Raw genomic sequence first — 27,366 nt, 5'->3', positions numbered from 1 at the left:
GGGTCCTGAACTCCTCCTAAGTCCTTCTCTGTGGCGTCTCCAGGCCGTGTTGTAAGGTCAACTAGGCACTAAACTGACGTGTTTCACAATAGAGAAAAAAAAAAGCATACTGAACATGATTTCATGCACATGCGACATTTAATTACGTTTTAGATTAAATGATTGTGTCATTGTGAAAGCTCAAAATCCATCAACGTGTGGGCCTATGTCACTCTCAAAGGGAGGTCTCAAGGGGGAAGGAAAAAATAAATATAATAAAATACTACTACTAGTACACTACTACCACTTCTACTTCTATTGTGACTTCTACTTCTTCTTCTTCCCCCACGACTAACTAACTTTACCAAGTAAAAAGTTTTTGTTCAAATCAAATTTTTTCACAAGTTTGAGTTTATTGATTGTTCATATTTATCTTGGTCATACATTTTAATCCACTAACAATCACAGCTATTGGAACAAAATGATGTTGTACATAGATTAAATGATATTTGCTGGTTAGCTTTTGCAACAGAGAACAGTGAACAATGAGTACATTGATTTGATTACAACATTTTTAAAAGATCTCAGACATAAAATATGTTAAAACAATTTTATATTTGTGGTTTGTAGCTTCAGTTTACAGCAGGGATGCTCAACTTGCCGTGCTCAGGGTCAACTTTTGCAAAATGACAACCAGTTAATAAAGAAACATTAAAATATTTATCAATAAATATAATAAATGAGTTGCCTGTTTTCAACCCCCTGACGTTTGCTGTACGCGGGGGTGTTTTTTAGGACTTGAGGACATTGGGGACGTAGCCCTGACCTCAGAAAACAAGCTATATTTTGATGCTTTTTTGCACTCTGGCAGCTAACTGACCTTGACCTTTGACCTTCAACCACCATATTCCTCAGTCTAAGAGCATATTTTGCCGAATTCAAAAAATTCCATCCAGGCGTTTGAGAGGAGTCGTACTCATGAGATTGAGGCCGATGCAAGGTTACACTGACCTTGGCCTTTGACCAATGACCACAAACATTTAATCAGGTCATGGTTGTGTCCAAGTGGACACTGGTGCCAAATTTGGCATTCTTTTGAGATACCACGTTAGCAAGAATGGGAGGGACAGACAGAAGGATGGATGGAAGGACAGACAACCTGAAAACATAATGCCTCTGGCCACCTATCGTGGAGGCATGAAAATACCTTGTGAAACAGGAAAAGGTGCTTGAAGCTCAGACAAGATAAAACCTGTGACATAAGTAAACATACTTCAGCTCAAAGGTTAACGATGGGTTAAAGAGATTTTCATGTGATCTACAGGGAGACATGACTTTAATGATATATTCTCCTCCCTGTCTTCAGGAGTCACAGCTCTTCACTCTCTTTTAACTTTGAATATGTTGGTTTGTTTGAAACATTCAAACAATCTCTCACTCCATCTCTGATAGACTGGACTCCCTCGTTGACAGCAGCTGCTGCCATCTTTGCTGCTTCCCATGGCGTGTCTGCTCCCTCAGCTGCATGATATCCTTTATAACCTCCCAGTGCTGCTCCCACTGCAGCAGATACCACTGCAGCAGATACCACTGCAGCAGATACCACTGCAGCTACGATTAATGTTGTTCCAGTTACTCCTACTCCTCCTGCTCCTGCTGCTCCTCCTGTTGCTCCTGCTGTTGTTCCTACTGCACCAGCTAAGACTGTTTTGGCCACAGGCACTATTTTTTTTAAAGCGTAGACAACAGCTCCAACCATCACTACTACACCAAACAAAGCTCCTAATAATACACCTGTTCCAACACCTGCCAGTCTGATCCAGATCTCCTTAAATGCTCTGTCTTTAGCCTGCCGTGTGATCTCTTCCTCTGACATGTTTCCTGATGACTCTCTAATGTGCGTCTTCTTTTGTTCAATTATTTCCTGTACTACTTGGAGCATCTCATTGGTGTAGCAGCCTCCATTATTTCCTTCAGTTAATTCATCTATTGTCTTGAGCAGCTCCTTCACCTGGAACTGGTTGCTCCTGTATTCATCCTGTTGGCTGTTCTTCCAGTATTCATTATCAGTGACATGGCAGCGGCCTCCGCACTTCTCCACCAGATCACTCAATGACTTATTCTGACGGACAAATTCCTCAATTTTCCGTCCCTTGAGCTGCTCACCATGAGTGAAGACAACTGTGGCATATTTGAAGACTTCTTCAGAGAAGTATTGGTGTATTTTGTTGATGACAGCCTGCTCCTGCTCTGTGAATTTCTCCACTTTAAGTACAATGAGAAAAGCATGAGGCCCAGGAGTGCACTCTGTGATACACCTCACTATCTCACGCTTCAGCTCCTCCTCAGATTTCTCTGTGTCAAAAAAACCAGGAGTGTCGATCAAAGTGATGCTTCTTCCATTGACAGATCTGGTTTCTGCTTGACATTCTCTTGTTCCAGAGTTGGAAGTATCATCAACCTTAAATGGTTCCTCTCCATGTATGGTGTTAGCCAGGCTGCTTTTCCCAACTCCAGTTTTCCCCAGAATGACAATTCTCCTGTCTGACACTGAAAGAGAATAATGTCCATCAATACATTGTACATTTATCTTTTGGTTGTTTCACATATATAAGAAGATACACATTAACTTATCTAAAATTGTCATTGGTCAAAAATAAGTTACTCACAAAACAACGGAATTATTATTATAAGAGAATTAAGAGTGGAGTCAATACAGCAAAAGAAACCAACATGACCCCGATCAGAGTCCTTTAATATTGGGTATCTGGCACAGACTCCAGACTCATACTTACATTTACCCAAACCTTAATGTTTATTTGGCACAGATGAAAGACAGACAGATAAAATGACAGCTGTAGACTACTCAATCATCTATGTTATTTCTAATTCCAGCCTTTATCTTGACTTTGTCCCACAAATTAAATATGGCAGCTTAGTCAGCGGCCCTGTGCTATAACCTATGACACTCGGGGTACCCATCTAGCATCTGTTTTTAAAGCTAAGGGACACGCTGTCCCTTAGCCAATTTCCACTCATTACAGTCTTTTCAAAATAAACGTCAGTGTTCACAGGACACAGGCCACAAAACTAGTTGGTTATGTTTGGAAAAAAATCATGGTGTGGCCTTTGTTGTGTTTCTTAAGTTAGTTTGCAATTATGTCGTGATGTTCGTCACGTGACATTCACTACATAACCAAGCTAAAAAATCTTGACATTTTACATGAGACATGAACACTGGTCTCCTGAGTCAAAGCCTCTTGTTTGTTTGACCCATCCACCACCCCTCCCTCCCTGTATGCACTTTCTTCCTCTTTATACTGTGTCATCACTGCAGATAGGTTTCCACTGGAGTTATTTGAGTTCCACTTGGTAGCACAGCACATTTATCATAGTTGGGAGGTGGTCTGGAAATAAATGAAAAGGTATGTAGTTCTTCAACCAGTAAGATAAGCAACATTTGGTTGAATTTGAAAATTTAAATCATCCACATAGAGTAAAAATTTGTTTTAACCATTTATTTTCAGACCTATTGTATTATTCATTCTAATGTTTTGACCTTAAATATTGCTGTAATAAAAAGTTGTGTATTTTAGTCCTCTATGATGCAAATTGTTTTTTATTGTTTTGTTTGTTTTTGTCTGAAAAAAAGCCATTGCTTAATATTTTACATTTCAAGTTATTTTACATTAAAATACATTACTATCAACAAACTAATAATTAAGTCTCCAAAATGAAAATATTCTGAAAATGTATAAATAAAATCCAAGCATACTTTATCAAAAGGTTTTTTTGTTGTTTTTTTTTAATCAGCTAAAAGAATGAAATAAATACATGTCTGATATTATCACTGATGTGACTACCTTGTGGATTTGGATGAATTATATTTGATAATACCTTTTCAATCTATTTGCAAGACATTTGGCTAACACATTTACACTGTAATATAATTATTTATATTAATACAGGTAGGTCCTTATACCTTCCACATGAATCTTGTTTAACTACAGTGATATCAAACCTTCCTGTTGAGTTTCTGTGAGTTTTCTTTCCCCATATGAATAACTGAAGGCATTAAGCAACAGAGTTTTAACAGATTCATAAAAAGTCTGATAAAAGTCTGCAGGTGTGCCATCGGCATGGATTTTGTTGTTTGGTTAGATGTTATTTTGTATTTATGTGTTGTTGTTTTTTTGTGTGATTGTGTGTATTCTTTTTAAGATTATTTTTTCAGGCTTTTTGCCTTTAATGTACAGGACAGAGAGAGGCGGGGTGAGGGGGAGAGTGCGGTGGGGGGGTTGACAACATGCAGAGATAGTTGCAAGCTGGAGTTGAACCTGCGACTGCTGCAGTGAGGCATCGCCTCTGTACATTTTAGTTCTGGTAGCCAAAAAGTCATGGGAATATATAGGAGAGTGTAGAGTGTGCCAGGGCTGACGTCAAAACCCGGAAATTTAGCATCGCACTGGTTCTCGGAAGAGAAAGTGAATGTGATTTTTGCATTGTGTTTTGGATTATGTCAGAAAATAAGCTCTGTGGCTAACACAAGTTTATGATACTTACAGGTTTTGTTCAGCGAGATAATCTTCACATATGAACACCTTTCATACCGCATTTGAAGCTTAAATGCGATCACCAGAAGTAAAAAGCTAACGTTAGGCTTTAACGGACTACATGACTACTCCACAGTCACATGACTCTTGACGTCACGGCCACTAAGCTTTCAACTGATTTTGGCCGCTTTATTTTAAAACATTGTATAATGGGGAAATCGGACTGTTTAAGCTAAATAAGAAGCTGTAATGGTGGACTGCCAGCACTCTCGCCTGTTCGGGGGTGATGACGTTTGACGACAGGGTTTGTAGTCGTATTGAGCAATTTGTTAGCAACTGCCTTTTTTACGACACGTAAAAGCTTCAAAATTCACAAGTAGGGTATTTACTGATGTGTTTTATGTCGTAGAACAAAACCTGAAACTTGCTTAAGCTTTTGTTAACCACAGACCTTATTTGAGGCATTTTACCAAAATCCCATTCAAAAAACGTATTGACTTTTAGACGAGAGAACCGGAAGTGCTAAAAGCGCTAACGGAGTTCCGGGTTTACTAGCACACTCTATACCCACTTCCTTGGAAACCCACCCATCTACTTAGTAGTACACCCTCCTCATCAGCTTCCACTACACCACAGATTTAGCCACTATTTGCAAAAATAATTTCTTTCTCCTTTCCTCTAAAATGGTAATTACTCCCTTGTTCCCCAAAGTCTTATCTTCCACTGTACCTATAGTTAAGTACTAGTGGGAACTGGTAAATATTTTATTAGTACCTCATCTAAATGTAGCAACTGCATGCTGGAAATGACGATTTAAAATGAACAAAGCTATTATGAAAAGCTCTGCATCTCACAACGCAATATACAGTGTTCAGTCCTGACAGAAATAACTGAAAGAAATAAACTTACCGTCCATGTTGTCAAAAATGAAGTTACAGTGAGGCGACAATTAGTCAGAGTGACAAGACTGCCTGAGTGTGAATAGGTTTCCTGTATTCTCTCTGAGTTTGGCCGCCACTCTCACTTCCTGACTACATAGCGTACCCAAAAAAAGTGACTGTAGGTGTTTTTACATGCATCCGTTTTGTTTTGCGACACAGTATAATCACCACACACCTTCATTTTGTTTTGCTACTCGATATAATGCACGTCACATGTGGCCTGCTCTGTGGCAGGGCTCTGATTAGTTTTTGATTACTTTAAATTACTCCAATTTATAAGACCCACTTAAACCATCTAGAAGGCCACAGATCCCTCAAAGTGATACAGATGACGGTCAAATAATGGTCAAGGACAAAGGGCTTCCCCCAAGATTACAAACTTTATTACAATCAGCAGCACATTTAAAAAAAAGAAAAAAAGACCAAACTTTAATTAACCTAACTGATTTAAAATACAGGCAGGAGCACTACAGAACAGCTGGACGTAGCCGTCGCCGGGGAAGGAAAAATTTAAATGGTGACAGAGTACTCACCACGCTCCGTGCCCAACACATGCACACACACACAGCAAAATAACCAAACTATATGGGAAAACTATAAAGTGTGAATGACATGCAAGATACACGTTTAAGGTGGTGTGAAGCTTGGTTGAAGAACTCTGAACACCACTCCCTTCACCGTCCAGGCGGCCACGCTATCACCAGTCCTGCAGCACTCATGCAAAGAAAAAGACCGACAAAGAATGTGTTAAACACACACAGAACTGCTGCAATAATGTATGTCAAATTTCTTGGGAGAAAGCAATAAAATGTCCGAAGGGCTAAGATAAAAAAAACCCACCTAATATAACAAAAGACAAAATGATACTGAACTAAAGTAAGAATAAAGCAACTGTATCAACCATGAAACAATACTAAATGAGCAACCAAACAAAATGAAACAAAGCAAAACAACACAAACAAATAAATAAATGACCATCCTGCCAAACACATGATTCATATGAACAAAGAAAGTTGGCATTTTACCTCTTCTGACACAATACTATTGACTTCCTGTTGGGTTTGGCCTATATATGGGTGCAAAAGGCTTTTTTTGTGTGCCAGGGCATGATATATGTGTACCAATTTTTGTGCATGTTGGTGAAACATGCTGCAGGGGGTGCTCGTTAAAGGGCGTGGCCAAGCCATTTTGCCATGCCCATCGATTAAACTCGTATCATGCATCCTGGCCTGCACTATTAAGGAGTGTGTGAAGTTTCAGGCTTATTGAACCAAGTAGACTGAAGTTAATGCCAATTGTTGTGTTTTGGCAAAATGGGAGCTTGTCAAGGTACGACCCCTAGAAATGGCACAGTAAATTCAAAATGGCCGACTTCCTGCTGGGTTCAGATCATGGGTCTAAGAGACTTTTTTGTATGTCTTAGGAGTTTACAGGTATCTACCAATTTCCGCACATGCTACAAGTTGCTTCGGGGCTGTTTCGTCAAAATTTGAGTCATTTTTTGGCTTTGTAGCTTTTGAGCATGTTAAGCCCCTCAAAAGTGGAGGAAGGATAAAAATCACTTAGAGTCCTCGAATATTCTCTCGATTATTTAGATATACCTATAATTAATATGAAATGGTGAGCAAGTGCAACATCAGAGCTGCTAATTTCATGATCAGCAAGACTGGCATGTTTACTGCAAACTAGGCATGCTGTGATAAATGAGTATCGACAATAACCATGATATTTAAAAAGTAAACATGTTAATAATACACATATGATATTATTGTGTAAATAATCCAGCACCTCTTAAATTGCATTAATGTCAGTCAGTTCTCACTTTGTCTCCCTCTCCACCTCCAGACACTCATATTCTTAGCTGAATTAATTTACTGAAAAAAGAAACAAAATGCACAAAATTAAAAATGAATTTGACTGATGGCTTTAAAACTATTATTATTATTTTCAGACCGTGTAATGAAAATCTCACACTATGCCAGCTCTATCTCAAACTAAAGTTATATAAAGACTGAGGAATGTGTGAGGGACGTGCACAGGAAGAGGATGTTCGTTTGTTTAAACTCAAAGGAGATGGAAAGTCCCACAGTCTAAAACGAAAGTATGAGCTTTGCATGTCTGACTTGGTGCCCTCTAGTGTCAAGATCTCTTTAACAAGAAAGAACAGCAGAAAGAAAAAGTCATGGCCAAATAGAAAAGGACAAATACAAACACTAAAAATATAACACACCAGACATAACAAGAGCACATGGCATCAGAGACAATCACAGACAAGTTTATATAAATTCAAAGTTAATCTTTAAAGAGCAGCCAGTAGGATGAGACATTCAGTTTTAAATCCTCTGTAAGTCTTTGAATTTATAAGGTGCAAGGCAGTGGAAGATGATCTTCAGTCTACAGCTCAGTATTTACCAGAGAGGTAACGTGGGTGAAACAGTCAAAACTCTCAGCAAGTCTTCCTCAGATACAGATGACACAGGATATTCTGCTGAGATGCTATTGGCCAGTGTTGATGCATGTGACTCGCCCTCTCACACAGGAGGCTACATACCTGGCTGCTACATTTTACAGCAGACAGCACTGATTTGATTTCAGTATTTAATGTGATCATTTGAAGGACAATTTAGCCAAAGTAAGATTTCCCAGAATGCCATATGTTATAGAGTCATGAACAGTAATCAGTAATGATAACCATGTGTGTGTGTGTGTGATGGGAAAGGAGATTAATCTCGCCAAGACAGAACCACAGCCAACAGTGTTAATTTAATTTAATTTTAATTTATTTTAAAGATCTTATTAATAACAGAGGTTAAAACCATTTTATGTGAGTGGTTTGTGGCTACAGTTTACAGCAGATGCACTTAACAACACATCTAAAAGACACTCTGGGCTTAATATGAGATGAAACTTTAGTCCTCAGGAAATTGCTGTCAACAGTTTCAATACAATGTAGGAAAGAGTAAACATATAAAATAACAATAAGGCACAGATTCAAAACATATACAAAATACGTACAATGCCAAAACAGGTTACCAGTATAGATCATCAGATATAAAGAGGCAAATGGTGAGAATCAGTCCAGGTGGAATGCATGTAGACATGTACGTAAAATATTACATCTGAGTATTAGGTAAGTGCAAGTGTGTATGTATGGTTAATATCACACATGAATAAACATCATCAGATCAACGATCAAAGGTTGTAAAGAACAAGATTTTAAGGCAATCATCATGTGCTGCGTCATGTTTTTATCAAAGGCAGATAGTGCTTCATCCTTCAACCATCTTCACTACACTCCATGGTGTGTCTGCTCCTTCAGCTGCATCTAGTCCTGTTATTGCTACTGTTAGTGCCGCTCTTTCTCTTGCTTCTTTTGTTCTTCCTGCCATTCTTTTAAGTGATGGTCCTACCTCATCTTCAGCAATATGAATACAAGACTCGCTCCCACACCAGACAAAGCACCCAACAATACACCTAATTCAAAACCTGCCAGTTTGATCCAAAGCTTCTTCCATACGCTGTCTTTCGCCTGCTTTGTGATCTCTTCCTCTGACATGTTTCCTGATGACTGTCTAATGAGCTCCTTCTCTTTCTGTATTTCTTTCTCCACTGCTTGTAAGATATCATTGGTGTAGCAGCCTCCTTTGTTTGCCTCAGTTATCTTGTCTAGTGTGTCAAGTAGCTTCTTCACCTGGAACTGGTTGCTCCTGTATTCATCCTGTTGGTTGTTCCAGTATTTATTATCAATGACGTGGCAGCGGTCTCCGCACTTCTTCACCAGATCACTCAATGCCTTATTCTGACAGACAAATTCCTCAATTGTCTGTCCTTCCTTGAGCTGGTCTCCATGAGTAAAGAGAACTGTTGCATATTTGAAGACTTCTTCAGAGAAGTATTCATTGATTTTGTTGATGACAGCCTGCTCCTGCTTTGTGAATTTCTCCACTTTAAGCACAATGAGAAAAGCATGAAGCCCAGGAGTGCACTCTGTGATGCACCCCACTATCTCACGCTTCAGCTCCTCCTCTGGTCTATCTGTGTCGAAGAAACCAGGAGTGTCGATCAAAGTGGTGAGTCTCCCACTGACAGATCTGGTTTCTGCTCGACAGTCTCTCGTTCCAGAGTTGGAAGTATCATCGACGTTAAACTGTTTCTCTCCAAATATGGTGTTAGCCAGGCTGCTTTTCCCAACTCCAGTTTTTCCCAGAATGACAACTCTCCTGTCTGACATTGAAAGAGAATAATGTCTGTCAGTAATAGTTTACATTTGTCCTTTAGCTGTCTGCAGGTGTAAGAAGATACACATGAGCTCAGTTACAATAAAAATCCTCTTTGGTCAAAAGTCACAATGAAAAGGGAAATCAGTTAGCGGCATACGGGAATGAAGAATGCTGTCAATACACAGAGAGAGGCCCCCAGGCATATTAATGACCGCTCCCCCTGTCTTCCTCCTGCATGCATGCACACACATACACCTACTGACACAAACACACACACACGCACACTGTATAGGACAGTATAACCCCGACCATGGACTGTGCAATATGTGCTAATATATCATTATGCAGCATTTTTATTACTCCATTAAATGACAGAATTTAACCTTGGAGCACCACCCATCAAGATGAACAGGTCGATAGCCAACTGCCTAATTAATTAATGTAGTCTCATAAACTGAAGGCTGCTACAAAGTTCCTTTTCCTGGTGTACAGTGAGCGGACATTTATACAAACACAAATCACAAGATCAAAAGTCTATAAGCAGAGCCGGCTCTAGCCACTTTGGTGCCCTAGGCAGGATTGGGGTTCCATCACTATGGAGGTTTATAAATGTTTAAAGGCTTGGCCAGCTTGTTGACATTGTAAAAATAGACTGATTCAGGCTGTGTCTCACTGGACGTCGTGAGGTAGTGAGGTGGTGTGCTGAATCCAGCCGTGCTGCTGCTTGTTGCGTGACTTGTAGCTGTATTCAAACATACAGTACATCCATACTGTTACACCACTTCTTGAAGTCTGTTGTGTCATTCTGCTTCATATAAAGTAGGCACTGTACAAATAGACTTTATTTTATTTGACCTACATTTACTGTAATTAGTAACAAGGTTAAATTGGAACATTCAACAGTAATAATAATAACATTATAATAATAATTTTAATAACAACAACAAAAATAATGATAAAAATGACAACATAGCAGTGTATCAGAGACCACAAATAATTGGCTAAACTTACATTCATCATTGAGTGGAGGAGACGTCAGAGAAGGCCCCTCTGCAGCAGCTTCTTGGGTTTTCCCGTTCAAATATTTTCTCAGTGCATCTGGACAGATGTAGAGTAGATTTACTACCTATTACTGTACAGTACAAGCAAAACATGTAGCTGCAGCAGACAGACTACTACTTGCACCAGTGATGTGTTCAACATAACATGAATTATTATCTAGTTGTGATTGTGCATTACTAAAATAAAAGAGGTAGCACTACAATTATATGGTCACACATTAGGTTTACAGTTGTCCCTATTTCTTATCAAATTTCAGCACAATATCTAATGTGCTAAGGGAGGAGCACTAAGCAGCCAGTAGTTCACCAGATAAAAACAGCAATAAACCAGCTCAGCATCTTAACCCAATCCTTGGCATCAATCACATCATTATCTACAGTAGAATTATTAGGCAACTTTGCTTTATTTCAGCTTCGCAAGCTGCTAGCTCGTACAAATGAAAAGTCAAACAGCATTTTTTAATGTTATAAAAGACGATATACTTCAATACTGGGACCTCCGCCTCCTCTTTCCTCAGCTTTCTGTATGTCGTACCTGAGGGGTTGGAGGTCTTTTCATGATGTTAACCCAATAATTTGACAAATTATGACCTCTTGTTGTCTGTCAGTCACAACCTACCTACCTGAGATGTGCACAGATAACTCGTCCTGTCCCTCTCTTCCACAGTGAAGTGACTGAGCACGGTGCAGGACAGGTTCAGGGTCAGGTCAAATAATGACAAACAACAGGGGAGTTGTTGTTGTTTACTTTTTCTTTATTTGTTCTTTTTTTCAAGACAGAGCATGAGGAAAGGGCACCAGTTGGGGCTGCAAATTATTGCTAGTATTTATTTTATTTTATTTTATTTTATTTATTCTGTTTTATTTTATTTTTTTGAGGGCTTGCAGCTGCGCCCCCGCCAGCATGTGGCACCCTAGGCGACCGCCTATATGGCTTATGCCAAGAGCCGGCCCTGTTTATAACTGAAAGGTGAATTCAGCTACTAACTACAGTGTGTGGGTAAAATTAAGGTGTGGGTTCTGAAAAACGCAGCATGTTGGGAGTTTCATAACTGCTCTGATCATAAATTGCCAATCCTCCTCTGGTTTCTGGCTTTTCATTGAGTCTTTGAAAGAAGTTTAGTTTTCAGGGCCTTGCCCCAAAAGAGTCCTAACTATAAAGTGTCACTGTGGGTCCTGAACTCCTCCTAAATCCTTCTCTGTGGCGTCTCCAGGCCATGTTGGGCACTAGTTGTGCCATTTGTGACTCATTTCTGAAAGGAATTTCAGTTTTAGTGAAGGATCTGAATATTGTCTTCTATTCAATAACTGTCATCATCATCCACTACATTAGTGTGACCTCTTTTAACTCCTTGTTTCACGACACTTTAAGTCAAATGTCTCTGTACATAGTACATTTGGAGCATGAAGTGATTCTGATTCTGAAGAAAATCTCTCACTGTTCAACAGTATGAGAAAAAGAAGGAAGAAAAACAGATCTATAGAAGCCATCTACTAATAGCACCTGTGCACTGTAAAATATATTTAAAACAAATAGCTATTATTCATATTTCAGTGTGCAGTTTTGAGTCCTGACAGAAATAATTGAAAGAAATTAACTTACCACCCATGTTGTCAATGATGAAATAACAGGTGCAACAATAAGTCAGGGTCACACGACTGCCAGAGTGTTTGTGAATATGTTTGTTGTATCTTCTCTGACTTCTCTGTCACTAGTTCCCCCCTCTGACGTGTTTCACAATAGAGAAAAATAGCATACTGAACATGTTTTCACACACGTGCGACATTTAGTCACGTTTTAGATTAAATGACTGTGTCATTGTGACAGAGAAACATGTTGGACTGCTTTTCACTAAATGACTTTGCAGACCTTGTTATGAAGCTTAAAATCCATCAATGTGTGGGCCTCTGTCACTCTCAAAGGGAGGTAATAAATATAATAAAATACTACTACTACTACCACTACTACTTCTATTGCTACTTCTACTTCTTCTACCACAACTATTTCTACTACTACTACTACTACTACTACCACTACTACTTCTATTGCTACTTCTACTTCTTCTACCACAACTATTTCTACTACTACTACTACTACTACTACTACCACTACTACTTCTATTGCTACTTCTACTTCTTCTACCACCACAACCACTACTACCACCACCACTACCACCACTACACCACCACCACCACTACTACTACTCTACTGCCACTACTCCACTCTTCCACCACAACCATTCTACCACTACCACTACCACTACTACCACTACCACCACCACTACTCATTGCTACTCCCACTCTTCCACCACAACCATTCTACCACTACCACCACTACCACTACCACCACCACCACTGCTACTTGCCACTTCTCTTCCACCACAACCATTCCCACTACCACCACTACTCACCACTACCACCACCACTACTCCCATTGCCACTCCCACTCTTCACCACCACAACCATTTCTCACTACCACTACTACTACTACCACTACTCACCACCACTACTCCCATTGCTACTCTACTCTTCCACCACAACCATTTCTACTACTACCACTACCACCACTACTACTTCATTGCTACTCTACTTCTTCCACCACAACCATTTCACTACTACTCACTACTACTCCACCACTACTCCCATTGCTACTCTACTTCTTCCACCACAACCATTTCACTGCTACTACTACTACTACTACCACCACTACTCATTGCTACTCACTCTTCCACCACAACCATTTCTACTACCACTACTACTACTACTACTACTTCTATTGCTACTTCACTCTTCCACCACAACCATTTTCACTACTACTACTACCACCACTACCACTCTATTGCTACTCTACTCTCTTCACCACAACCATTTCTACTACCACTACTACTACTACCACCACCACTTCATTGCTACTTCCACTCTTCCACCACAACCATTTCTACTACTACTACTACCACCACCACCACTCCATTGCTACTCTACTCTTCCACCACAACCATTTCTACTACTACCACTACTACCACCACTACTACTACTCCCATTGCTACTTCTACTCTTCCACCACAACCATTTCTACCACTACTACTACTACTACCACCACTACCACTCCATTGCTACTCTACTCTTCCACCACAACCATTCTTCCACTACCACCACTACTACTACCACTACCACTACTACCACCACCACTACTCATTGCTACTTCTACTCTTCCACCACAACCATTCCACTCACTACCACCACTACTACTCATTGCTACTCCACTCTTCCACCACAACCATTTCTTCTCCACTACTACCACTACCACCACCACTACTACTCCATTGCTACTCCCACTCTTCCACCACAACCATTCTACCACTACTACCACTACTACCACCACTACCACTCATTGCTACTCTACTCTTCCACCACAACCATTTCTTCCACTACTACCACTACTCACTACCACCACCACTACTACTCCATTGCCACTCCACTCTTCCACCACAACCATTTCACTACCACTACCACTACTACCACTACTACCACCACTACTCCATTGCTACTTCTACTCTTCCACCACAACCATTTCTACTACTACCACTACTACTCACTACTCCCATTGCCACTCTACTCTTCTACCACAACTATTTCTACTACTACTACTACTACTTCTATTGCTACTTCTACTTCTTCTACCACAACTATTTCTACTACTACTACTACCACTACTACTTCTATTGCTACTTCTATTTCTTCTACCACAACTATTTCTACTACTACTACTACTACTACCACTACTACTTCTACTTCTTCTACCACAACTATTTCTACTACTACTACTACCACTACTACTTCTATTGCTACTTCTACTTCTTCTACCACAACTATTTCTACTACTACTACTACTACTACTACTACTACTACCACTACTACTTCTATTGCTACTTCTACTTCTTCTACCACAACTATTTCTACTACTACTACTACTACTACCACTACTACTTCTATTGCTACTTCTACTTCTTCTACCACAACTATTTCTACTACTACTACTACTACTACCATGACTACTTCTATTGCTACTATTTGCAAGCCCCACACAACTGATCTCCACCTGAGCACAAGTATCCCCTCAAGACCTTGGAACGTGACTGGAGGTGCCAACTTCACTGTCTTTTTCTTTCTCTCTTTATTTTTTTATGTGATTTTTATTTTTTGTCTTATGATTATATCCATTATTGTGTTTATGTAGGATTATACATTACTGTTTTCATTTTTTATATTATTTATTTCCTCCTAGTGTAATTTGCTTAGCCTTTCTTCTCTTTGTTATTTACCAAACACAGACATGCACACTAGTGCCCGTTGTAACCACTTTTGTTATAGTAAAAACAACCAGTTTGCTTATCGGTGACATCAAGAATAGTTATACCTGATTATACCTGATTATCTTTTGTTTGTTTGTTTTTGTGTTGCCCTGTTTTGTCCCATGTGGTCTATATTCCTGGCTTTATCTACCTCCTTGTATGCAGTGCCTGTCATTACCTGGATTTTTTGATTATTTAGATTATCTAATTGGTTAATTTGGTCAAATAGCATTATTCCCAAGCATATCACTACTGACGGAAATTTTAATTTACACCACATTTGCCTTCCTAGTACAGAGTATTTCTTCATGAACATCATCTGTAATGAAACATAATGAGCAGCGGGGTGAAAATGAAAGAAGGGAAACATCTTGTGAACATATCTACAGGTTGAATAAATAATTCACCAACTGTTTGTCTGCTGCTTTCTAATGTGACAGACTCATGTACTTGTTCATTTTTTACCATGATAAGTCTGTTTAATCTTGATTGCTTCATCAGTAGTTCAAGCACATTTCTGAGAAATTTTACAAACACTTGTATCTGTCTGTCTGTGTCTCATATCTGTCTGCATCAGAGAAACCAGGAGTGCATGTTAGCATACCAACCGCACCCTAGGCTGCTAAAAAAAATACCCACATGCCTCTCTGTCTGTCGACAGATTTTGTCAGTGCGATAGTGTCACAATGCCGATACACCTCAGAAACTTTATGTGTGTAGTTAAGATCAAAATGAAGGACAAGGTTTAAGATAGATGTGGTCTGAGCAAGGGGCAGAAGTTATGACTAGCTATTATTCATATTTCAGTGTGCAGTTTTGAGTCCTGGCAGAAATAATTGAAAGAAATTAACTTACCACCCATGTTGTCAATAATGAAATAACTGAGGTGCAACAATAAGTCAGGGTCACACGACTGCAAGAGCGTTTGTGAATATGTTTGTTGTATCCAGAGTTGGGTATAACGCGTTACAAAAAAAGGGTGGAGGAGGACTCGCTGAGAGACAGGTCAGACTCAGGACTTGCATTATGCCTGGTACACACTACATGACTTTTCTGCCCGTTCTGAAAGTCACTATGTCACATTATACGATTGTGGAGTCATAAAATCGTGCCGTGACTTGGCCGACAGACATGACACACTACATGATGGTACTCACCAGTTATCCCCGGTCGTCTTTCACAACGTGTGTGATGTCATCGGGTTATTCTTGTCCTGTTTTTATTACTTTTATTGTAATTTGAGTCAGTGTGTCTGTTCATGTGCCAGCCGAAATGTTGTTGTAGTCACCTAAAAGCGCCAGCAGATGGCAGGAGCTACATTTGAAGCACCGTACGTAAACATAAAAGCTACTGTATCCTCCACAACCAAGTTCCTTCAAATGTTTCAGAATAAAAGCCTATTTAGAAAATGGAGGGATTCTCTAGCCGAGGTTATAAGGGGCTTTTAATTTGAAACAAGTGTTGAGTTTGAAATGTCGGAGTGCTGTGTTACCTTTATAAAGACAACGGGTGCGGATAAAAAGTACACTGAACAAAAATATAAACGCACCACTTTTGTTTTTGCTCCCATTTTTCATGAGCTGAACTCAAAGATCTAAAACATTTTCTATCCACACTAAAGACCATTTCCTCACAAATGTTGTTCACAAATCTGTCTAAATCTGTGTTAGTGAGCACTTCTCCTTTGCCGAGATAATCCATCCCACCTCACAGGTGTGGCATATCAAGATGCTGATTAGACAGCATGAATATTGCACAGGTGTGCCTTAGGCTGGCCACAATAAAAGGCCACTCTGAAATGTGCAGTTTTATCACACCGCACAATGCCACAGATGTCGCAAGTTTTGAGGGAGCGTGCAATTGGCATGCTGACTGCAGGAATGTCCACCAGAGCTGTTGCCTGTGAATTGAATGTTCATTTCTCTACCATAAGCCGTCTCCAAAGGCGTTTCAGACAGTTTGGCAGTACATCCAACCGGCCTCACAACCACAGACCACGTGTAACCACAACAGCCCAGGACCTCCACATCCAGCATGTTCACCTCCAAGATCGAGGTGAGACCAGCCACCCGGACAGCTGCTGCAACAATCGGTTTGCATAACCAAAGAATTTCTGCACAAATTGTCAGAAACCGTCTCAGGGAAGCTCATCTGCATGCTCGTCGTCCTCATCGGGGTCTCTACCTTCGTTGTCGTAACCAACTTGAGTGGGCAAATGCTCACATTCGATGGCGTCTGGCACGTTGGAGAGGTGTTCTCTTCATGGATGAATCCCAGCTTTCACTGTTCAGGGCAGATGGCAGACAGCATGTGTGGCGTCGTGTGGGGGGGCGGTTTGCTGATGTCAACGCTGTGGATCGAGTGGCCCATGGTGGCGGTGGGGTTATGGTATGGGCAGGCGTATGTTATGGACAACGAACACAGGTGCATTTTATTGATGGCATTTTGAATGCACAGAAGGAGATGCACCTCACTGCGTGAGGCAAATGGTGGTCACACCAGATACTGACTGGTTTTCTGACCCCCCCCCCCAATAAAGCAAAACTGCACATTTCAGAGTGACCTTTTGTTGTAGCCAGCCTAAGGCACACCTGTGCAATATTCATGCTGTCTAATCAGCATCTTGATATGCCACACCTGTGAGGTGGGATGGATTATCTCGGCAAAGGAGAAGTGCTCACTAACACAGATTTAGACAGATTTGTGAACAATATTTGTGAGGAAATAGTCTTTAGTGTGGATAGAAAATGTTTTAGATCTTATAGTTCAGCTCATGAAAAATGGGAGCAAAAACAAAAGTGGTGCGTTTATATTTTTGTTCAGTGTAAAAATATAAAGACAGAGGGATTAATAAATAACGGACCGTCTATAATGTAGTCTGTTTCAAATGAAGCTGGGAGCCTCTGCAGTTGTGGTGAGTAAAAGCCCCGCTGCTATTTGTTAATGTTATTACTTTATGTCCGACTGTGAGGATGTACCATTGTTTGCTAGCTTGATGCTAATGACAGTAGCGTTAACTCAGCAGGTTGACAAAGTGCCTCTGCTGTTTCACACCATCATTTCCCCCTTTTACTCTGTGTGGTAACATCCCTAGAGGAAATATTAAAAATGCTGGGGTGTTGTTGTCATACAGTTGTCTACGGCAGCAGATCGTTCTGTGTTTCTACTGGTCAAAGTGATGGCTGTGATGGGAGAATTGGATCTCACTGAAGGGCAAGTGGTCCATAACTTTAATTTTGGAGACAAAAAAATGTAGGCTTAGCGCCCTGTGGTCTATTGCCCAATAGGAAATGTAGAATACTCAAGAGTACTTTAAAAGTCCTTGAGTTACTTTTCTCAGGGAGTAACGTTGGAATTACTTTAAAAGTACTTGAGTTACTTTACTCAGTGAGTAACGCAGTAAAGTAACTGGTTACTTTTTAAAAAAGTAACACAGTAAAGTACTTTGATTACTTTTAAAATAACCCTTACTCAGCTCTGGTTGTATCTTCTCCGACTTCTCTGTCACTAGTTTGCCTCTCTGACGTGTTTCACAACAGAGTCCAAAAAAAAAGCATACTGAACGTGTTTTCACAACATTTAGTCACGTTTTAGAATACATGATTGTGTCATTGTGAAAACACAGAGAAACTTGTTGGGCTGCTTTTCTCTAAATTAATTTGCAGACCTTGTTATGAAGCTTAAAATCCATCAACGTGTGGGCCTCTGTCACACTCAAAGAGAGGTAATAAATATAATAAAATACTACTTTGACTACTACTATTACTACTAGTACTACTATGACCACTACTACTTCAATTGTGACTTCTACTTCTTCTTCTTCCACCACAACTAACTAAGTTTACTAAGTAAAAACTTTTTGCTCAAATCAATTTTTTTTTTCCACAAATTTGAGTTTATTGATTGTTCATATTTATCTTGGTCATACATTTTAATCCACTAACAATCACAGCTATGCGAACAAAATGATGTTGTACATAGATTAAATGATATTTGCTGGTTAGCTTTTGCAACAGAGAACAGTGAACAGTGAGTACATTGATTTGATTACAACATTTCTGAAAGATCTCAGACATAAAATATGTTAAAACGATTTTATATTTGTGGTTTGTAGCTTCAGTTTACAGCAGGGATGCTCAACTTGCCATGGTCAGGGGCAGCTTTTGCAAAATGACAACCAGTTAATAAAGAAACATTAAAATATTTATCAGTAAATATAATAAATGAGTTGCCTGTTTTCAACCCCCTGACGTTTGCTGTACGTGGGGGTGTTTTTAGGACTTGAGGACATTGGGGGCATAGCCCTGACCTCAGAAAGCAAGCTATATTTTGATGCTTTTTTTTGCACTCTGGCAGCTAATTTAGATTCAAAGCACAAAAAAATCCAATTTGTATCTGTTTTTTTTTTCCATTGTGAACTAGTAAGAGGTTGGTCGACCACCTGGCACCGTGTCGTGGGCCAAATGTGGCCCATGGGCCATGAGTTGAGTACCACTGGTTTATAGTATATGCACTTAACAACACATCAAACACAGAGTCTGTGGTTAAGATAAAATTGCAACTTGCTGTGCAGCAGTTACAATACAAAGTAAGAAACACTGAAAAAATATCATATACAATAAAAATAAGTTGCAAATCCAAATATTTACAATGCAGTTTGGATCACATCCACATCTGTGAAAACACCGGTGCTTCACAAACATCTTCCCCCGGGCAACACACTGTTTTATGCAGAACATTATGATGTCACAGTGAAGCTGACCTTTGACCTTTTGTATATACAGTGTCTTCAATTCATCATTTTATCCTATTAGACATTTGTGTCATATAGTTAGTGTAGGAATTCTTGAGTTATAACCAAAATGTGTTTTGTGAGGTCACACTGACCTTGACCTTTGAACTTCAACCACCAAATTCCTGTCTAAGAGGATATTTTTGCCAAATTCAAAAACATTCCATCCAGGCGTTCGAGAGGAGTCGTGTTCATGAGATTGAGGCCGTTACATTGACCTTGGCCTTTGACCAATGACCACAAAAATTTAATCAGGTCATGGTTGTGTCCAAGTGGACATTCGTGCCAAATTTGGCATTCTTTTGAGATACCACATTAGCAAGAATGGGAGGGACGGACAGACGGATGGATGGAAGGACAGACAACCTGAAATCATAATTCCTTTCACTGGTGTGGAGGCACAAAGAAGTACTTGAAGCTCAGACAAGATAAAACCTGTGACATATCACATATGAATAAACATACTTCAGCTCAAAGGTTAACGATGGGTTAAAAAGATTTTCATGTGATCTACAGGCAGACATGACTTTATTGATATATTCTCCTCCCTGTCTTCAGGAGTCACAGCTCATTGTAGGTTTTAACTCTCTTTTAACTTTGAATATGTTGGTTTGCTTGAAACAATCAAACAATCGCTCACTCCATCTATGATAGACTGGGCTCCCTCCGTGACAGCAGCTGCTGCCATCTTTGCTGCTTCCCATGGCGTGTCTGCTCCCTCAGCTGCATGATATCCTGCATAACCTCCCACTACTGCTCCTACTGCAGCAGATACCCCTGCAGCTGCGATTAATGTTGTTCCAGTTACTCCTACTCCACCTGCTACTGCTACTCCTCCTGCTGTTGCTCCTGCTGCTGCTCCTCCTCCTCCTGCTGCTGCACCTGCTACTCCTGCTGCTGCTGCTCCTCCTGCTGCTGCTGCACCTGCTACTCCTGCTGCTGCTCCTCCTGCTGCTGCTGCTCCTCCTGCTGCTGCTGCTGCTCCTGCTGCTGTTCCTCCCGCAGCTGCTGCTCCTGCTGCTGCTGCTCCTGCTGCTGTTGTTCCTCCTGCACCAATTGCTCCTGCTGCTGCTCCTGTGGCTGCTGCTCCTGCTGCTGTTGTTCCTCCTGCACCAGCTGCTCCTGCTGCTGCTCCTGCTGTGACTGTTTTGGCCGCAGGCACTAGTTTCTTTAAAGTGAAGACAGCTACTCCAACCATCGCTACTACACCAAACAAAGCTCCTAACAATACACCTGTTCCAACACCTGCCAGTCTGATCCAGATCTCCTTATATGCCCTGTCTTTAGCCTGCTGTGTGATCTCTTCTTCTGACATGTTTTCTGATGACTCTCTAATGTGCATCTTCTTTTGTTCAATTATTTCCTGTGCTACTTGGAGCATCTCATTGGTGTAACACCTTCCTTTGTTTGCTTTTGTTATCTCAACTATTGTGTTTTGTATTTTCTCCACCTGGTACTTGTTGCTCCTGTATTCATCCTGTTGGTTGTCTGTCCAGTATTCATTGTCAATGACATGGCAGCGGCCTCCGCACTTCTTCACCAGATCACTCAATGATTTATTCCTACGGACAGTTTCCTCAATTGTCTGTCCCTTGAGCTGGTCACCATGAGTGAAGACAACTGTGGCATATTTGAAGACTTCTTCAGAGAAGTATTGGTGTATTTTGTTGATGACAGCCTGCTCCTGCCTTGTGAATTTCTCCACTTTAAGCACAATGAGAAAAGCATGAGGCCCAGGAGCGCACTCTATGATACACCTCACTATCTCAGGCTTCAGCTCCTCTTCAGATCTCTCTGTGTCGAAGAAACCAGGAGTGTCGACCAAAGTGATGTTTCTTCCATTGACAGATCTGGTTTCTGCTTGACATTTCCTTGTTTCAGAGTTGAGACTGTGGTCAACTTTGAACAGTTTCTTTCCAAGTATGGTGTTAGCTAGGCTGCTTTTCCCAGCTCCAGTTTTCCCCAGAATGACAACTCTGCTGTTTGACACTGAAAGAGAATAATGTCCATCAATACATTGTACATTTATATTTTGGTTGTTTCACATAAATAAGAAGATACACATTAACTTATCTAAAATTGTCATTGGTCAAAAATAAGTTAGTCACAAAACAACGGAATTATCATTATAAAAGAATTAAGAGTGGTGTCAATACATAAAAAGAAACCAACATGACCCCAATCAGAGTCCTTTAATATTGGGTATCTGGCACAGACTCCAGACTCATACTTACATTTACCCAAACGTTAATGTTTATTTGGCACAGATGAAAGACAGACAGATAAAATGACAGCTGTAGACTACTCAATCACTTATGTTATTTCTAATTCCAGCCTTTATCTTAACTCAAATTGTCACACTCATTAAATATGGCAGCTTAGTCAGCGGCCCTGTGCTTTAACCTATGACACTCGGAGCACCCCTCTAGCATCAGTTTTTAAAGCTAAGGGACAGCGTGCCAATTTCTGCTCATTACAGTCTTTTCAAAATAAACGTCTGTGTACACAGGCCACAAAACTAGTTGGTTATGTTTGGAAAAAAAAATCATGGTGTGGCTTAAAATAAGAGCCTTTGTTGTGTTTCTTAAGTTAGTTAGCGACTTTGTTGTGATGTTCGTCATGTGATATTCACTACGTAACCAAGCTAAAAAATCTTGACATTTTACATGGGACATGAACACTGGTCTCCTGAGTCAAAGTCTCTTGTTTGTTTGACCCATCCACCACCCCTCCCTCCCTGCATGCACTTTCTTGCTCTTTATACTGTGTCATCACTGCAGATAGGTTTCCATTGGAGTTATTTGAGTTCCACTTTGTAGCACGGTGCATTTATCATAGTTGGGTGGTGGTCTGGAAATAAATGAAACGGTATGTAGTTCTTCAACTAGTAAGGTAAGCAACATTTGGTTGATTTTGAAAATGTAAAGTAAAAATTGGTTTTAACCATTTATTTTCAGACCTATTGTTTTATTCATTCTAATGTTTTGACCTTAAATACAGTGGTGTGAAAAAGTGCCCCCTTCCTGATTTCTTCCTTTTTTTGCATGTTTTCCGCACTTAAATGTTTCAGATCATCAAACAAATTTAAACATTAGTCAAAGATAACACAAGTAAACACAAAATGCAGTTTTTAAATGAAGGGTTTTATTAATGAGGAAGAAAAAAATCCAAAGCTACATGGCCCTGTGTGAAGAAGTGTTTGCCCCCTAAACCTAATAACTGGTTGGGCCACCCTTAGCAGCAACTACTGCGATCAAGCGTTTGCGATAACTTGCAATGAGTCTTTTACAACGCTGTGGAGGAATTTTGGCCCACTCATCTTTGCAGAATTGTTGTAATTCAGCCACATTGGAGGGTTTTCGAGCATGAACCGCCTTTTTAAGGTCATGCCACAGCATCTCAATAGGATTCAGGTCAGGACTTTGACTAGGCCACTCCGAAGTCTTCATTTTGTTTTTCTTCAGCCATTCAGAGGTGGACTTGCTGGTGTGTTCTGGATCATTGTCCTGCTGTAGAACCCAAGTTCGCTTCAGCTTGAGGTCACGAACAGATGGCCGGACATTCTCCTTCAGGATTTTTTGGTAGACAACAGAATTCATGTTTCCATTTATCACAGCAAGTCTTCCAGGTCCTGAAGCAGCAAAACAGCCCCAGACCATCACACTGCCACCACCATATTTTACTGTTGGTATGACGCCAGATGTAACGGGACACAGACCTTCCAAAAAGTTCAGCTTTTGTCTCGTCAGTCCACAGAATATTTTCCCAAAAGTCTTGGGGATCATCAAGATGTTTTCTGGCAAAAATGAGACGAACCTTAATGTTCTTTTTGCTTAGCAGTGGTTTTCGTCTTGGAACTCTGCCATGCAGGCTATTTTTGCCCAGTCTCTTTCTTATGGTGGAGTTATGAACACTGACCTTAACTGAGGCAAGTGATGCCTGCAGTTCTTTAGATGTTGTTGTGGGGTCTTTTGTCACCTCTTGGATGAGTCGTCGCTGCGCTCTTGGGGTAATTTTGGTCGGCTGGCCACTCCCAGGAAAGTTCACCACTGTTCCGTGTTTTCACCATTTGTGGATAATGGCTCTCACTGTGGTTCGAGTCCCAAAGCTTTAGAAATGGCTTTATAACCTTTTCCAGACTGATAGATTTCAATTACTTTTTTTCTCATTTGTTCCTGAATTTCTTTGGATCTCGGCATGATGTCTGTAGCTTTTGAGGATCTTTTGATCTACTTCACTTTGTCAGGTAGGTCCTATTTAAATGATTTCTAGATTGGGAACAGGTGTGCAGTAATCAGGCCTGGGTGTGGCTACAGAAATTGAACTCAGGTGTGATCAACCACAGTTATGTTTTAACAGGAGCTGGGGGGCAAACACTTCTTCACACAGGGCCATGTAGCTTTGGATTTTTTTCTTTCTCATTAATAATACCCTTCATTTAAAAACTGCATTTTGTGTTTACTTGTGTTATCTTTGACTAATGTTTAAATTTGTTTGATGATCTGAAACATTTAAGTGTGGAAAACATGCAAAAAAGTAAGAAATCAGGAAGGGGGCAAACACTTTTTTCACACCACTGTACATATTGCTGTAATAAACCGTTGTGCATTTTAGTCCTCTGTGATGCAAATTGTTTTTCTGTTGTTTTGTTTTTATTTTGTTTGTTTTGTCAGAAAAAAAGCCATTGCTTAATACTTTACATTTCAAGTTATTTTACGTTAAAATCCATTAGTAGCAGTCGTAGTAATTTATTCGTCCATTCAACAGAACATGGTATATACATACATACAATTAGGATTTCTATGTTAAGGATGGGCGAAAAGGCATAGGCTGAAGCAACAGCTTATTTTTGCCTACCCTATTTACAAGAAGGAAAGTTGCAGAAACAGAACAAGATAATGAGATGGCACGGTTTTAAACAATGATTTTTTTTTATCTAAACTGAAAACAATAAATAATATTAATCTGAGCAAAATCTTCAATTTAATAATTGGCTTGCTTTATCCTAATATTTTATATTTATTGTCTGTCAACCAGTGTTGGGTAAGGGTTACTTTAAGAGTAATCAAAGTACGTTACTGCGTTACTTTTTTAAAAAGTAACCATTTACTTTACTGCATTACTTTTTTAAAAAGTAACCAGTTACTTTACTGCGTTACTCCCTGAGTAAAGTAACTCAGTTACTTTAAAAGTACTTCTAACGTTACTCCCTGAGAAAAGTAACTCAAGGACTTTTAAAGTACTCTTGAGTATTCTACATTTCCTATTGGGCAATAGACCACAGGACACTAAGCCTACATTTTTTGTCTCCAAAATTAAAGTTATGGACCACTTGCCCTTCAGTGAGATCCAATTCTCCCATCACAGCCATCACTTTGACCAGTAGAAACACAGAACGATCTGCTGCCATAGACAACTGTATGACAACAACACCCCAGCATTTTTAATGTTTCCTCTAGGGATGTTACCACACAGAGTAAAAGGGGGAAATGATGGTGTGAAACAGCAGAGGCACTTTGTCAACCTGCTGAGTTAACGCTACTGTCATTAGCATCAAGCTAGCAAACAATGGCACATCCTCACGGTCGGACATAAAGTAATAACATTAACAAATAGCGGCGGGGCTTTTACTCACCACAACTGCAGAGGCTCCCAGCTTCATTTGAAACAGACTACATTATAGACGGTCCGTTATTTATTAATCCCTCTGTGTGTTTATATATTTACTTTTTATCCGCTCCGTTGTCTTTGTAAAGTTAACATATCACACCGTCATTTCAAACTCAACACTTGTTTCAAATTAAAAGCCCCTTATAACCTCGGCTGAGAGAATCCCTCCATTTTCTAAATAGGCTTTTATTCTGAAACATTTGTCAGAACTTCCCATGGAAGAATTAAAGAAATATATGTAAACAGTCTGACTTGGTGCCCTCTAGCGTCAAGATCTCTGTAACAAGAAAGAAAAGCAGAAAGAAAAAAGAATCATGGCCAAATAGTATGGAAGCCCATGTCCGCCACTTGATGGGAAAAAAAATAAGATCTAATAACTCAAAATAATGAGATACTATCTCAAATGGATGAGACATTCAGTTTTAAATCCTCAGTAAGACTTTATAAGGTGCAAGGCAGTGGAAGATGATCTTCAGTCTACAGCTCAGTATTTACCAGAGAGGTAACGTGGGTGAAACAGTCAAAACTCTCAGCAAGTCTTCCTCAGATACAGATGACACAGGATATTCTGCTGAGATGTTATTGGCCAGTGTTGATGCATGCGACTCGCCCTCTACACACCTGGCTGCTACATTTTACAGCAGACAGTACTGATTTGATTTCAGTATTTAATGTGATCATTTGAAGGATAATTTAGCCAAAATATGATGTCCCAGAATGCCATCTGTGATTGAGTAATGAACAGTGATCAATGATGATAACCATAAGAACTCACAATAACTCAACATCCATGTTGTTAGATGAGGATTACATAATATTCATCAGTAACAGTTTACATTTGTCTTTAAGCTGTCTGCAGGTGTAAGAAGAGACAGATGAGCTCAGTTACAATAAAAATCCTCATTGACTGACACAATCACACACACACTGTGTAAGACAGTATAACCCCGACCATGGACTGTGCAATATGTGCTAATGTATCATTATGCAGCATTTTTATCACTCCATTAAATGACAGAATTTAACCTTGGAGCACCACCCATCAAGATGAACAGGTCGATAGCCAATTGCCTTATTAATTAATGTTGTGTCATAAACTGAAGGCTGCTACAAAGTTCTTTTTCCTGGTGTACAGTGAGCGGACATTTATACAAAGACAAATCACAAGATCAAAAGTCTTTATGAGCGAAAGGTTAATTAAACTACTACCTACAGTGTGTGGGTAAAATTAAGGTGTGGGTTCTGAACTCCTCCTAAATGCTTCTCTGTGGCATCTCCAGGCTGTGTTGTAAGGTCAACTAGGCACTAAACTTCCATTTGTGACTCATTTCTGAAAGGAATTTTAGTTTTAGTGAAGGATCTGAATATTGTCTTCTATTCAATAACTGTCATCATCATCCTCTACATTAGTGTGACCTCTTTAACTCCTTGTGTCACGACACTTTAAGTCAAATGTCTCTGTACATGGTACATTTGGAGCATGAAGTGATTCTGATTCTGAAGAAAATCTGTCACTGTTCAACAGTATGAGAAAAAGAAAGAAAAAAACAGATCTATAGAAGCCATCTACTAATAGTACCTGTGCACTGTAAAATATATTTAAAACAAATAGCTATTATTCATATTTCAGTGTGCAGTTTTGAGTCCTGACAGAAATAATTGAAAGATATTAACTTACCACCCATGTTGTCAATGATGAAATAACAGGTGCAACAATAAGTCAGGGTCACACGACTGCAAGAGCGTTTGTGAATATGTTTGTTGTATCTTCTCTGACTTCTCTGCTACTAGTTCCCCC

The 27,366-nt window shown here is 39.8% G+C and overlaps 1 protein-coding gene across 1 annotated transcript; it reads right to left on the bottom strand.

The window, feature by feature from the left end:
* Nucleotides 1–856: 856 nt before the first annotated feature.
* Nucleotides 857–27,366, bottom strand: LOC125884321 (uncharacterized). The gene is made up of 4 exons (XM_049569219.1): nt 27,247–27,366; nt 20,484–21,887; nt 8,960–9,697; nt 857–2,529 (listed from the first exon to the last, which is right to left on the bottom strand). Exons 1-4 carry the CDS (start codon nt 27,251–27,253, stop codon nt 1,349–1,351), a joined length of 3,330 nt encoding a protein of 1,109 aa, XP_049425176.1. The 5' UTR covers nt 27,254–27,366; the 3' UTR covers nt 857–1,348.

Source organism: Epinephelus fuscoguttatus, linkage group LG23 (genome assembly GCF_011397635.1).
Source record: "Epinephelus fuscoguttatus linkage group LG23, E.fuscoguttatus.final_Chr_v1".
Taxonomy (NCBI): domain Eukaryota; kingdom Metazoa; phylum Chordata; class Actinopteri; order Perciformes; family Serranidae; genus Epinephelus; species Epinephelus fuscoguttatus.
Note: the sequence above shows the minus strand (reverse complement) of the source record. Positions and strands in the feature narration are given on the sequence as shown.